At 41.9% G+C, this 16,047-nt stretch overlaps 1 protein-coding gene across 1 annotated transcript in view; it reads right to left on the reverse strand.

The window, feature by feature from the left end:
- Window positions 1-635: 635 nt before the first annotated feature.
- dnai1.2 (dynein, axonemal, intermediate chain 1, paralog 2) overlaps window positions 636-16,047 on the reverse strand; it is a 139,520-nt gene continuing 124,108 nt past the window's right edge. Inside the window, exons 20-21 of the mRNA XM_055632318.1 lie at window positions 14,577-14,762; window positions 636-1,120 (exon numbers count right to left, since the gene is read on the reverse strand). Coding sequence (XP_055488293.1) covers window positions 1,019-1,120; window positions 14,577-14,762 — 288 coding nt within the window. The 3' untranslated portion in view covers window positions 636-1,018. The remainder of the gene's footprint in view (window positions 1,121-14,576; window positions 14,763-16,047) is intronic.

A 16,047-nucleotide genomic window follows, 5' to 3' on the forward strand; every position in this document is an offset into this window, starting at 1 on the left:
AAAACACTCGATTGAGTGAGCTTTGTTTAAGGGCTAGTATTATCAATGGAATGAGATTAGGCATGGGTCAGGATAATTTGGGATAAAGGTTTGCCAGAAAATACCAAACAATCAGGTACCTTTACTGTGAGACTTTTTAGCTCATCCAATAAGGGAACAAATATAGCAAGATTATAGCCAGAGTTCCACGGATGATCAAAAAGAGTGTACAACAGATATGAGGTTCTTAATACATGTAAACACTGGTCTGATTACAAAAAGCTTAGAATGGAAGCAAAAATTGAAAGCACATTTTGTCAAAGCAAGAGCTTGAAAAAACTGGTGGCAAATATAAAAGTGAATCTATGACCGATAGGAAAAAGATTGTAAGAGAATAAGTGGAGCTGATTCCAGATCAAAAAAGGAAATTACTCATAGAGGCATATTTAATTTATATTGAAAATAAACTATTGGCAAATCCAAATGCAAAATTTTGCATGTGATGGAAATCTGAGTTAAATCAAAAAGGCTGGAAATACAACTGATGGAAGTGGAGTAAAAAGCCTTAGTTTCACCAATAATCCGGAATCAATACTTTGATACATTAATTAATTCAAAAATAATTATCAGCACAGAAAATTAAGAAAGACCCTCTTGACAATTTGTTTGGGATTTTATTTAGTATTTATTTATCCATACTGAAACAAAATACAGGACTTTATTTGTAGGATGAACACAAATAAAGAAATCTACCAATTTTATAAATCTTTTTCATTTCCTGGATCATCATGTGAAAATTTATAATTATCAGGAGAAATAAAACATGTAATTATAAATGTATTATGTCTGACAGGTTAATCTTAATACATAAATGTAAAACCTTTAAATGCTATTAGGATTTTGTGCTGTACTTATAAATGGAATATATAGGATGTCACATTAGACTGGTTAGTAGATGAAGATGGAAATGTATAAAATCTATACATGACTACTGATATGCTTGGAAACATTGATTAAATATCCTCACAGCAAGGGTTACTTAGTTCTCCTTGACATCCGGGTCTCTAACCAGGGCCAGTAGCTTGTCCAATTTAGCTATTTCAACTTCAGGTCCTTTCTGCACTTCTTGTCCTTTCTTTGCCTAAAATTAAGTAGCACAGCACATAAGAGCAGTTATAGTATTAGGGAAACAAACATACATACTCAATGATGTCAAATCAATCATAAACTGCCATTTATTTCCAGGAATTTTTTAGTTTAGTTTAAATTAGAGATACAGCACTGAAACAGGCCCTTCACCCACCGGGTCCACACCGACCATCTATCCCCGCACATTAACACTATCCTACACCCACTAGGGACAATTTTTACATTTACCAATTAACCTACACACCTGTACGTCTTTGGAGTGTGGGAGAAAACTGAGGATCTCGGAGAAAACACACGCAGACCACGGGGAGAACGTACAAACGCCGTACAGACAGCACCCGTATTTGGGATCGAACCCGGATCTCCGGTGCTGCATTCGCTGTAAGGCAGCAACTCTACCACTGCACCAACAAAACTTGTTTTGTTTTTTCGGGATCTGGGCGCAACTGGCAGAGCCTCTACCTAATTGCTCTTGTTTGGCTATTTAAGAGCCAATGACACTGAGGGATTTGGAGTGTCATTTCGACCAGATTGGGACAGGCAGGATAGCAGATTTCCTCCTCTGAAGGACATTTGTGACCCAGATTGTGTTTTGCAACAGTCTTCATTTTAAATTCAAATTCAGTGATACAGACTCAAATTTATGATTTGTTGATTCAGTAATCTGGAGATCTAATTTAGAGCTGCACGGTTGTGCTGCCGTAGAGTTGCAGCCTTACAATGTTTTCAGCATCAGAGACACACCGGTTTGATGCCGAACCTGGTGCTCTGTCCGTACAGAGTTTGTACGTTCTCCCCGTGATCTTTGGTTTCCTCTCACACTCCAAAGACGTACAGGTTTGTAGGTTAATTGGCCTGGTATCAATGTAAATTGACCCGAGTGTGTGTAGGATAATGTTAATGTGCAGGGATCGCTGGTCGGAGTGGACTCGGTGGGCCGAAGGGCCTGTTTTCACTCTGTTGTTCTAAAAGTAAAAACTAAAAACTAAAACTTAAACTGTTAATATTCCAGAAAACTATTGGTCTGATGTCAAAGAACTCTGCATAACCTGTACCTGGTCAGAACAGATCCATCACAGTCAAATAAATACATTTGAAGGAAGACCATGCTGCTACACCAACTAAACATTGTAATGACCATGACAATATCTATTTGTTTACTTATTTGTTTGAATATTGCCAGTTTCCTGATTGTGTCTGTCATTTCTGAGGATAATTTAATGTCAACCACATTGGTGAGCCTGGAATCACTTCCAGTTCAGACTAGGAAAATATTTTATTTCCTGAAGAACATCAATAAATCAGATGTTTTATTACATCAATCTGGTATTTTCTAGCAGTACAATTACTAATATTTGTATTTTATTCCAAACTTTTTTAATTTAATCACATGCATTGAAATTATACAGATGTCTAGGTGCCTTTCAGTAACATGCCTCTCGATCAATGGCCCTGGTTTCTGGACATCAGTTAAATATATAAAATGAAAGCAGTGCTTTTTTCCTTTAAATAGTACAATTATTGATGTTCTACTTTTATAATTTGGCATGGTAAAGTATAACTGAGTGCTGTTCTCCTTATCCTCAGTTACTTTATCCTACCCAATTTAATACTGAATAATGGTTCATCAGTTAAAGCTGATGAGGAACATCAAATGAATAGACAGTGAATAGTCTCAGTACTGCTGTACTTCCTGAAAAGTTAACTTGAATGTAGTCACACCAATTAGTGAGCATATATTTTGGGAAATTTTAAATATTCATTTGGAAACGGAAATATATTTGTACCAATCCGGCCATAATTAAGCAGTAAAGCTGCAATATCGAAGCATGTGTGTATAAAATCAAATCATCTGAAATATAAATAACTTTAGACAAATCACATTCTTCTTAGATGGGGCAACAGGTTTGCCAACCTAAAGTAGTTTCTGAATAATAACCTAGTTTTATTAAATAATGGAGGCAAATGGAAAATAAGGTAAAACAGAGACAAAAATGTGAACACTTGACACAATAAACATTGGTTGAGTAATGCAAATAAATACTGGTTGAGTAATGCAAGTTCAGTTTATATTTGTTCTAATGGAATACAAAAAGTTGGTAAATAAAGTAACTTGAAATATTTTTTTAAATTATGAAAATGAAAACTAGAGAAATAAAACAAAAATAATTTCCAAATGTAACTATTTCAAACAATCATAACATACCCTGTTCGGGACACAGCACATGGGTGAAGAATGGAGAAGGTTAGTAGGAAATAAGGCCACTGATAATGCTGCAGCGAAATTGGAGATTAACAATGGATTCCAAAGGGGAGGGCAATTGGGTGTTGGAAGAGGCGGTTCCACTTTGGGCAGAGGGTTGTGGTAAGTGGTGTGAAGCATGGATAAGGGGGACCAGTGATTGATCCTTTATAGCTCTTCATCATTTATCTTTTCCCACTTCCTGGGGATGGAATCTCTAAAGGGTATCTCAGAGCACGCCATTCATAGAAGGGGGATCTCCAAACAAGTGTTTGGACTTATTTGGACTTCTAACGAGCTTAGAGACTGCTTCTGGCATGTGTGATGGATGTCCCTTGGATGTCTTTACACAATATAGTAGTTGTAATTCCAGACATATATACGAGTATGTTTCTTGGTTATTAACAGTGGAAGATTAATAAGCCATTTGTACCTAATAAATGGTACTACATGATTACATTTATCGACCAGTGTTGTCCGGTGAGAGTCATGAATGCAGAATTGCAGGATTATCTATATTACTAAAATTTGATCTTGACCACTTCCTGTTGTACTGTATATTGATTTTAGAAAAAACGCTACCACTTACAGCTGTGATGTTTGGCCATCTTACTCAGAGTCCCCCTTCGCTGAACTGTCATTGATTACACAAAAGCTCTTTTGAATTGCACGTTTGGTTCTTCTGTCAATTATCTAGATTTCATGATCAATGTGAATAGTACTCTATCTGCTCTGTCTATAGTGTACATGATTTAATATATCTACATCATATCTCCTTGCAAGCTTCAAAGAATAAACCAGCTGCCTAATCAATCCACTCAGTAATAAAGTCAATTACCTCAAAATAACTTTAGTAAATTTCATCTACATTCTCTCTAAAATGCTTTACATCATTCCAAAAATGTGTTGTCCAAAACAGAACAAAATACCCCACATGTGGCTGAAGCGATGTTCATCATGTGGTTTATCATGACTTATTTTTCATCAAAGATTCTTCATGACTTCCGCATTTGGCCCATATCCCTCTCAACCTTTTCTACCCATGTACCTGTCCAAAGTTATTTTAAATGTTGCTGTTGTACCTCTCTCAACTATCTTCTCTGGCAGCTTGTTCCGTATACCCACCACCCTCTGTGTGAAAAGGTTGCCCCTCGACTTCCCAAATCTTTCTTCTCTTACCATAAACTTATGTTCTCAGGTCTAGATTCTGCTACTCTGGGTAAAGGACTGTACATTCATCCTATCTATTCTCCTCATAATTTTATATGCCTCAATGACATCACCCCTCAGCCTCATGTACTCCAAGGAATAAAGTCCTAGCCTGCTCAACCTCTCCCTATAGCTCAGTCTCTCGAGTCCTGACAGCATCCTCATAAATCTTCTCTGCACTCTTTCCTGCTTAACATCATCCTATAGCAGGGTTATCAAAACTGAACACACTGCTCAAATACTGTCTCACCAATGTCTTGTACAACTGTAACAGAACGTCCAAACTTCTATACTCAATACACTGACTAATGAAGGCCAATGTAACAATGTTTATTGACCACCTTTTCTACATGTGACAACCGTTTCAGGGAACTGTGTACATGTACTTCTAGATCTTTGCTCTATAACACTCCGAGGGCCCTGCCATTCAACGTGATGGTCCTGCCCTACTTTGATTTCCCAAAATACAACACATCTGCATTAACTTCCATTAACCATTCCTCAGCCCGCTCGCCCAGCTGATCAAGATCCTGCTATCATTTTTGACAATTATCTTTGCAATCTATGATTCCACCCACTTTACTATTATCCACAAACTGACTAATTATGCCTTCTACATCGTCAGCCAAATCATTGATATAAACCACAAATAGCAATGGGCCCAGCATCAATTTCTGAAAATGCCACTAGTCACAGGCCTCCAATCCAAAAAACAACCTTCCACCATCCCCCTCAGCCAATTATCTATAAAGTCGACTATCTCTCCCTGGAACCCATGCGATCTAACCTTCCAAAGCAGTCTCTTATCAAATGCCTTGCTGAAGTCAATATAGAGAACATGTATGTATGGCTTTGCCCTCGCCAACCTTTTTGGTTACTTCCTCAACAATGTAATCAGATTAGTAAGGCATAATCTCCCACATTACAAAACCATTCTGACTATCCCTAATTAGCCCTTGTTTATCCAAATGCATGCACATGCCTCTCAGAATCCTCTCCAATAACTTGCCTGCCACAGATGTTGCACAGTGTACCACAGCACACTAGTCTCTCGTCCCCTGTCTTTTCCTTGTCGCCCTTCTTACTAAAATAATAATGGATGGGATTTATATAGCACCTTTCTATTTACTCAAGGCGCTTTACATCGCATTATTCATTCAGTCACACTCGGTGGTGGTGAGCTACTTCTGTAGCCACAGCTGCCCTGGGGCAGACTGACGGAAGCGTGGCTGCTAATCTGCGCCTACGGCCCCTCCGACCACCACCAATCACTCACACACATTCATACACATTCACACGCAGGCAAAGGTGGGTGAAGTGTCTTGCCCAAGAACACAACGACAGTATGCACTCCAAGCGGGATTCGAACCGGCTACCTTCCGGTTGCCGGCCGAACACATAGCCCATTGCGCCATCTGTCGCCCTTCTTACATAGAGGCATAACATTAGCCACCTTCCAGACAACCAGCACCTCACCCATTTCTAACGATAATTCATTTATCTCAGCCAGGATTTCTGCAATCTCTTCTCTAGGTTCTCACTGTGTCAGTTATATCCGTTCAGGCCTAGGATATTTATCTACCTTCAAATGCTTTAGGATGTCTTCAACCCAAATATGGACTGTTTTCAAGAGATATGCATTAACCAGTCGTCATGTCTTTCACCATGGTAAAAACAGAGGAGAAATACTTATTTAGGCCCTTGTCCATCTCCTGCAGCTCCACACAGAGGTGACTACTTTGGTTTCTGAGGAACCCTATTCTCTCTCTAGTTATTCTCTATCCCTTGATGTACATATCATGTCTTTGGATATTCCTTAACATTATTTCCCAGAGCTATCTCCTGCCTCCTTTTTGCCCTCCTGGTTTCCTTCTTAAGTATGCTCCTCACTACCCGAAACTCTTCTACTTGATCCAAGCTGCCTATAACTTTCCTTTGCCTCCTTCTTTTCCTGACCAGAGTTCCATCCTTTTCCTAACCAGAGTTCCATCCTTTTCCTGACCCGGGCCTCAGCTTTTCTCATCATCTCCCTTTCCTTATTCCCACCTGCCTTGCTCTTCACTCTAACTGGAACGTGCCCTTGACTCTTGTTATCACACATTCACTATTCTCCTGCCATCTACTGCTCGCAATTCTTCTGTTATCCACCTCACAGTTCATAAACATTCAAATTTTCGCATCTCGATTTTGGAATTGTGTTACATCAAATCTTAATTGTTAATAAGAAAAGCAATGGATCTTGTGCATATCCTGAGGGAATTCCACTGTATTCACTTCAGCTCAAAACACAACATTTCTACTACTTACTATTACTTGGTGACCTTGTATGTATCCCATCTGACCTAGGGAAGTTGGGTGGTCATGTTGCAGTTGTAGGGAAGTAGAGGAAGGAGGTTCTGCAATGTGAGTTTAAAGAGTTAGGAAGAAGACTGAAAAGCAGGACTTCTAGGGTGGTTATCTCTGGATTGCTTCCAGTACCTCGTGATGGTGAGGGCAGGAATAGAGAGATAGGGGATCTGAATGTGTGACTGAGGGGCTGGTGCAAGGAGCAGGGATTTAGATTTATATACTGGAATCTCTTCTGGAGTACGAGTGATCTGTACAAAAGGGATGGGTTACACCCTAACTGGACGGGGACCGACATTCTGGCAGGCAGGTTTGCTATTGCTATACGAGTGGGTTTAAACTAAATAGCGGGGGCAAGAGGTTTACAAATTGGGAGTATAAGGATGGAGTTAAAGGGGAAGAGAGTACAGGAAAAGTTACGAAAGACACCCGAATTAATAGGATGAAAAGTTCAAGAAGAGATAGGAGAGTAAGGTCAAGTGCTATAGGAACCAGTGTGAGAGGGGAGGTGAGTACCGAATTAAAAGTGTTTTATATGAATGCGCGAAGTATAAGAAATAAAGTGGATGAGCTTGAGGCTCAGTTCGAAATTGGTAAGTATAATGTTGTGGGAAATACAGAGACATGGCTGGATGAGGATCAGTGCTGGGAACTGAATATTCATGGGCATACGTCCTCTCGAAAAGACAGCAGCTTGCACTGGAGCCTACCAGGGAGAAGGCAATTCTGGATTTAGTATGGTGTAATGAACCAAATTTAATATGGGAACTCAAGGTAAAGGAGGTAGTGACCATACTATGATAAGTTTTAATCTGCAATTTCAAAGGGAGAAGGTAAAATCGGAAGTGTCAGTATTGAAGTTGAACAAAGGGGACTATGGAGGCATGCGGGAGGAGCAGGCTAAGGGGAACTGGAAGGGGACCCGAGCAGGGATGACGGTGGAACAGCAATGGCAGGTATTTCTAGGAATAATCCAGAAGATGCAGGATCATTTCATGGCTGACAAGGAAAGTCGAGGACAGTATAAAAATTAAAGACAATAGACAATAGACAATAGGTGCAGGAGTAGGCCATTTGGCCCTTTGAGCCAGAACCGCCATTCAATGTGATCATGGCTGATCATCCCCAATCAGTACCCCGTTCCTGTCTTCTCACCATATCCCTTGACCGCTATCTTTAAGAGCCCTATCTAGCAGCCTCTTGAAAGCATCCAGAGAACCTGCCTCCAACCACACTCTGAGGCAGAGAATTCCAGACTCACAACTCTCTGTGAGAAAAATGTCTCCGTTCTAAATAGCTTACCCCTTATTCTTAAACTGTGGCCCCTGGTTCTGGACTCCCCCAACATCGGGACATGTTTCCTGCCTCTAGCGTGTCCAAACCCTTAACAATCTTATATGTTTCAATAAGATCCGCTCCATTCTCTCAGCATATGACAGTCCCGCCATCCCGGGAATTAACCTTGTAAACCTACGCTGCACTTCCTCAATAGCAAGAATGTCTTTTCTCAAATTAGGGGACTAAAACTGCACACAATACTCCAGGTGTGGTCTCACTAGAGCTCTGTACAATTGCAGAAGGACCTCTTTCCTCCTATACTCGACTCCTCTTGTTATAAAGGCTAACATGCCATTCGTTTTTGTTCACTGCCTGCTGTACCTGCATACTTACTTTCATAGACTGATGAACAAGGACCCCCAGATCCCGTTGTACTTCCCCTTTTCCCAACTTAACACCATTTAGATGGTAATCTGCCTTCCTGTTTTTGGATACCAGTGGATAACCTCACATTTATCCACATTAAACTTCATCTGCCATGCATCTGCCCACTCCGCCAATCTGTCCAAAGAGAAGACGTATAACATAGCAAAGATGAACGGCAAGCCAGAGGATTGTGAAACTTTTAAAGATCAACAGAAGGTATCTAAAAAGGCAATACAGGGTGAAAAGATGAAGTACAAAGGTAAGCTAGCCAAGAATATAAAGGAGGATAGTAAAAGCTTTTTTAGGTGTGTGAAGAGAAAAAAATTATTTAAGACAAATGTGGGTCCCTTGAAGACAGTAACAGGTGAATTTATTATGGGGAACAAGGAAATGGCAGACGAGTTGAACAGATGCTTTGGTTCTGTCTTCACAAAGAAAGACACAAACAATCTCCCAAGTGTACTAGGAGACAGAGGACCTAGGGTCATGGAGAAACTGAAGGAAATTCACATTAGCCAGGAAATGGTGTTGGGTAGACTGATGGGACTGAAGGCTGATAAATCCCCAGGGCCTAATGGTCTGCATCCCAGGGTACCAAGGAGGTGGCTCTAGAAATTGTGGACACATCGGTGATCATTTTCCAATGTTCTATAGATTCTGGATCAGTTCCTGTGGATTGGAGGGTAGCTAATGTTATCCCACTTTTCAAGAAGGGAGGTAGAGAGAAAGCAGGGATTTATAGACCAGTTAGCCTGACATCGGTGGTGGAAAAGGTGCTGGAGTCGACTATAAAATATGTAATAGCGGCACATTTGGATAACAGTAACAGGCTCAGTCCAAGTCAGCATGGATTTACGAAGGGGAAATCATGCTTGAAAAATCCTCTAGAATTTTTTGAGGATGTAACAAGTAAAATGGACAAGGGAGAGCAAGTGGATCTAGTGTACCTGGTCTTTCATAAACCCTTTGATAAGGTCCCACACGGGAGATTCATGGGCAATATTAGAGCACATTGTATTGGGGGATATTAACATGGATAGAAAATTGGTTGGCAGACAGGAAATAAAGAGTAGGGCTTAACGGGTCCCTTTCAGAATGGCAGGCAGTGACTAGTGGGATGCCGCAAGGCTCGTTGCTGGGACCACAGCTATTTACAATATACATTAATGATTTAGATGAAGAATTTAAAAGTAACATTAGCAATTTGCAGATAACACAAAGCTGGGTGGCAGTGTGAGCTGTGAAGAGGATACTTTGAGGATGCAGGGTGACTTGGACAGGTTGGGTGAGTGGGAAGATGCATGGCAGATGCAGTATAATGTGGAAAATGTATAATGTGGTCAGTGGAGGGAGGGGGGGGGGCTTTCTGAAGCACTGGTATGGGTGTTGTTGACTGCAGGGACTACTGGTCTCCAGAATATGGACATTGTGGGCCAAATGGATTCTTGGGGTGACAACTCAGTCCCTCAAGCCTGATGTGTTGGCAGCTCAGCTTCCTACCATTTCAAGTGGGGTGCAAGGCCACCAAATTCAAGTGCAGTTTCTTACCTCTTCGAGCAAGGGTGCAAGACCACAAAATTCAAGTGCAGTTTTATACCACTTCAAGCAGGGTGCAAGGCCACCGAATTCAAGTGCAGTTCCAAACAATTCAAGCAGGGTGCAAGGCCACCGAATTCAAGTGCAGTTCCAAACAATTCAAGCAGGGTGCAAGGCCACCAAATTTAAGTGCAGTTTCATACCATTTCAACGAGGGTGCAAGGCCACCAAATTCAAATGCAGTTTCATACCATTTCATGCAGGGTGCAACGACACCACATTCAAATGCGGTTTTATACCATTTCATGCAAGGCCACCACACTCAAATGCAGTTTCATACTATTTCAAGCAGGGTGAAACCACCATAAAACCACACAAAACACAGATCAGTAGACATTCAGTGTGTTCAGTTGATTCATAGCTCAGACAGAGTCGTGACCTCTCTCTCCCTCATCATGCAGAGACTGAGCCACACCCACACTTCTGGGTTTTATAATCCCTCCCCCTCCCACCGGGAAAGGTGTGGTCGTCAAGGCATGATTGACAGGAGAGAGAGATTCCCAACAATTTTTTAAACACTAAAGACACTTTTGTTTTTCATTGATGGGAAGAATCCTCTGCACCTGATGAGCAGAGGGGGACTGAATAAGATGGCCAAAATCACATCCATAAGTGGTAGCGTTTTATCTAAAATCAATATTTTGAATGTTGCCTGGGTTTCAACAACTAAGTTACAGAGAAAGGTTGAATAAGTTAGGTCTTTGTTCTCTGGAGCACAGTAGGTTAAGGGGGGACTTGATAGAGGTCTTTAAAATGATGAGAGGGATAGACAGAGTTGATGTGGACAAGCTTTTCCCTTTGAGAATAGGGAAGATTCAAACAAGAGGACATGACTTCAGAATTAAGGGACAGAAGTTTAGGGGTAACATGAGGGGGAACTTCTTTACTCAGAGAGTGGTAGCGGTGTGGAATGAGCTTCCAGTGGAAGTGGTGGAGGCAGGTTCGTTCGTTGGTGTCATTTAAAAATAAATTGGATAGGCATATGGATGAGAAGGGAATGGAGGGTTATGGCATGAGTGCAGGCAGGTGGGGCTAAGGGAAAATAATTGTTCGCGGCATGGACTTGTAGGGCCGAGATGGCCTGTTTCCGTGCTGTAATTGTGATATGGTTATATGGTTAATATAGTGCAAATAGGAAGTTGTCAAGTTTAGACAAATAACCAATTGCATGCAGTGCCTTTTCACTTCAACCCAAACCCCCCAAACACCCATTTGCATGCAGTGCCTTTTCACTTCAACCCAAACCCCCCAAACAACCATTTGCATGCAGTGCCTTTTTACTTCAACCCAAACCCTCCGAACAACCATTTGCATGCAGTGCCTGTTTCCTTCAAAGCAACCATATTTTCATTTTCAAACCACATTAAGGGCACTCACAGTCGAGTAGACATGTGTTCAGTGTTATTCAGAGCCCAGAGACACGTGACGCTCTAGCTTCCTCCATCTTGCAGAGACTGAGTGAGGCACACCACTTCCGGGGTTTATAGTCCCTCCCCCTCCCACTAGCAGGAGCAGCAGAGAGAATGGGAAATTCCTTAAAAACATTAATATCTCTCTGATTTTTCATCAATGGGAAAAATCCTCTGGTCCAGGAAGGCGGAGGGGGGCTCTGAGCATGGTGGCCAAAAATGACGGCCATAGGTGGCGGCGTCTCTCGGAAATCACAGTGCAGTGAGCCAAAAGCGGTCAAGATCAGACTTTTAGTAATATAGATTAAAGGATTGAACACGCTAGATACAGGAAACATGTTCCCGATGTTTGAGGAATCCGGAACCAGGGGCCACAGTTTAAGAATAAGGGGTAGGCCATTTAGAATTGATATGAGGCAAAATGTTTTCACACTGAGAGTTGTGAATTTCCATTTTAGGTCCCAGGCATCAGTGTCTGTGTCCAATTACATAGAGTTCTAAGGTGCAGAAGGGCCTGGTGTGCTAGTGCAAAACTTTTAAAAGATTTGTGTGCAAGTGCAGTGACTATAACGAAACGTAACAGAATGTCAATGCTTATTCATGGAGAATAGAATAAAAATAGAAATAAAAATATACTTCATTTACAAAGCATTCAGGAGATGGCATTTGTAGTTTGATATACAGTATTGTGGTTTCCTATTTAAGGAAGTAAGCTAATGTGTTACAAGCAGATCAGATTAAATAATGGGAGAAAGCAGGAATGGGGTAATGGTTTTGGATGATCAGTCATGATCATATTAAATGTTGATGCTGGCTTGAAGGGCCAAATGGCCTACTCCTGCACCTATTTTCTATGTTTCTATGAGAAAAGATTTATAAGAGTAACACTTTGAATGGAAGGGAATAAGGCCTTTTGGCCCACAATATTCATGCTGAACATGATGCAAAGTTAAGCTAATCTCTGCCTCCACATAGTCCATATTCCTCCAAGCTCTGCAAATCTATGTCCCAACCTAAAAGCATTATAAATGGCACTATCTTATTTGTCTCCACTATCACCCCTGGCAGCATGTTTCAGATACCCACCCTGTGTTCAAAACTTGCCCTTCAAATCTCCTTTAAATTTCACCTCTCTCACCTTAAAGTTATCCCTTCTAGTCATTCAACTATGGGGAAAAAAAAGTTCTGACTGTAGACTCATAATTTTATCTACTTCTAACTCCCCCAACTTGTTTTCTACTTCTAGAAAAAAACAACCCAAGTTTGTCCAAACTCTCCTTGTAGCTAATACCCTCTAATCTGGGAAGCATTCTGGTGAACCTCTTCTGCATCCTGTCCAAAGCCTTTACATCCTTCCAGTATTGTGGCAAGCTGAACCACACACAATATTGTAAATGCAGCCTAACCAAAGTCTTATCAACCTGCAACATGACTTCCCAATACTTATTCTTTAGCACTCTATATATTTGTTGCCAGGTTGGGCAGTTTATCTATAAGGAAACATCATATAGGTTTTTTCTCAGATATATGGCCCAAAACTCCAATACTCCAAATGCGGTCTGACCAGTGCCTTATAAAGCCTCAGCAATACATCCTTATCATGGACATGACTTCAGAATTAAGGGACAGAAGTTTAGGGGTAACATGAGGGGGAACTTCTTTACTCAGAGAGTGGTAGCGGTGTGGAATGAGCTTCCAGTGGAAGTGGTGGAGGCAGGTTCATTGGTATCATTTAAAAATAAATTGGATAGGCATTTGGATGAGAAGGGAATGGAGGGTTATGGTATGAGTGCAGGCAGGTGGGACTAAGGGGAAAAAAAAAAATTGTTCGGCACGGACTTGTAGGGCTGAGATGGCCTGTTTCCGTGCTGTAATTGTTATATGGTTATATGGTTATATGGTTCTATCAATGGTGATGATGCCTCGTCATTGGGAACATTGTAGCCGCAGAGGATTAGTGTAGCCATGTGTTTGGAAAAAGGCTTACTAAAGAAGTGCCATCTGGGTCTACTTTTCATACCCTTTTCTCATCTGATGAAGACTTCTCTTCATTTTGTGTCATTCTGTATGGAGGTTACTGTTCGTTACATAATTAATCTCACCTCCAATGCATAGCGGCTTCACGTAACAATTTTCTAGAGTAGACTATTTTCTAAATGGGGAGAATATTGAGAAATCGGAGGTGCAAAGGGACTTGGGAGTGCTGATGCAGGATTCCCAAAAAGTGAATTTACAAGTCAAAACGATAGTAAAAGAAGATGACTGCAATTAACTTCGAGAGGGCTGGAATACAATAACAGGGTTGCAATGCTGAGGCTTTACAAGGTACAAATCAGTTTGGGGCCCTATATCTGAGGAAGGATGGAGAAGGTCCAGAGGACATTAACGAGAATGATCCCAGGAATAATTAGATTTAGATATGATGAGTGTTTAAAAACACTAGCCTTGTACTTCTAGGACCAGAGGCCATAGCCTCAAAATAAAAGGACGTAGCTTTAGAAAGGAGATAGGATGAATTTATGTAGTCAGAGGGTGGTGAATCTGTGGAAATCATTGCCACAGACAGCTATGGAGACCGTTAATGGATAGTTTTACGCGCAGATTGCAAAATCTTGATTGGTAAGGGGGTCAGGGGTTATAGGGAGAAGGCAGGAGAATGGGGTTGAAAATAATAGATAGATCAGCCATGAATGAATGGCAAAGTAGATTTGATGGGCCAAATAGCCTAATTTTGCTCCTAGCACTAATGAACAAAGCTTGTCATATTATCACCTGCACACTCTTCATTCAACAAAATGGTCATGAGACTATATTTAAAAAAAATCATGTGTATTTTGTTTTTAATTCAAAGTATTTTAGTGTTAAGGGAGTTAAAAAAATCTTTGGAGTAAAAATTGTGGAACAATTGCAAACTACATTGGAAATTAAAAATGCAATCTTACCTTTGGCTGTTTTCGAAGGTTTGGAGACAATTTCAAAATAATCACACCTCCACGTTCATCGCCTACCATTATAATGGGGTAGGTTGGATTGAATGCAATATGTGTGAGCTTGTTTCTCTTCTTGTTCACAACAGCTTGCTCGCAGATAGGTTCGTATTTATTAACATTTAAATCATAAACGAAAACCTGGTTAGAAAAAAATGTTCAAAGTGGTCAAGTGAACTTTTCATTTTGGCTAAAGAATTGTGTATCAAGTGTAAAGAGAAGACGAGGTAATACAATAAGCTGAACTGTCAAAACCTTTACATGCTTGGATGCCTTTAATGTGTCCTGTGGCTGAATTTAAGGAAAGATTAAGAAATATCAAAGTATTCAAAGGTTTTTATTAGTCACACACATACACCGAGGTGTAATGAAGTGAAATGCTTTTTGCCATTTTGCAGCACACAAAAGAATACAGACATAACACCAATGAGAGTCTTACACACAAAGAACATCCCCCCACAATGGCTCCCACCATGAGGGAAGGCACAAAGTCCAGTCCCCAACCCCAGTTCACCCATAGTCGGGCCTATTGAGGCCTCCACAGTTGCCTCTATGGAGGCCCGATGTTCCAGGCCGTTCTCGCTGGGTGGTGGTGCTCCGGCGTCGGGAGAGTCCTCACAGCGGCATGGGAACCCTGGAACGGCCGCCTCCGTACTGGAGGCCACGGCTTCCGAAGCCGACCAGGCCGCGCCGGATGGAGCTCCACAACTGGCAATCTCGTCACGAGATCCCAGGCTCCCAGTGTAAAGTTCGGTGCCTCCGCCCGCAGCTGGCCGCTCCACAGTCCCGCAACTCCACGATGTTGTTCCCGGCGGTCTAGCGCGGCGACCCAGCGCGGCGCGGCGACCCAGGCAAGGCATCGCCCGCTCCACAATAGCGCTCCAGCGCAGTGCCGCCGCCTAAACCGAGGTTCTGGCGGTCCGCGACAGGAATCGCCGCTCCAGGCCCACTGGTAGGCCGCGAGGACGGGTCGAAGCTGCAGCCCAGAGAAAAGCTGCCTCCGACCAGGTAGAGACCCTGAAAGAGCAGCCGCCTGCCCCCACGGTGATATCACACTGGCCAACGAACTAAACACCTTCTTTGCCCGCTTCGAAACTGGCAACACCACCAGGAGTGGAATAACCCCGGCCATGGCAGAGGGACAGGCCTTAACACTGAGCACTCAGGAGGTACAGTGCGCTCTGCGTAGGATCAACCCACGCAAGGCTGCAGGCTCGGATGGAGTATAGGGAAGGGTACTAAAGATACTGTGCTGTACAGCTGGCGGAGGTATTCACGAGAATCTTCAATCTGTCTCGATCTCTGGCAACGGTCCCCAAGTGCCTGAAAACAGCCACCATAGTGCCGGTGACGAAAAAGTCTAAAGTCACCAACCTGAATGACTACCGCCCGGTTGCCCTAACTCCAATCCCAATGAAGTGCTTCG

Source organism: Leucoraja erinacea, chromosome 1 (genome assembly GCF_028641065.1).
Source record: "Leucoraja erinacea ecotype New England chromosome 1, Leri_hhj_1, whole genome shotgun sequence".
Taxonomy (NCBI): Eukaryota; Metazoa; Chordata; class Chondrichthyes; order Rajiformes; family Rajidae; genus Leucoraja; species Leucoraja erinaceus.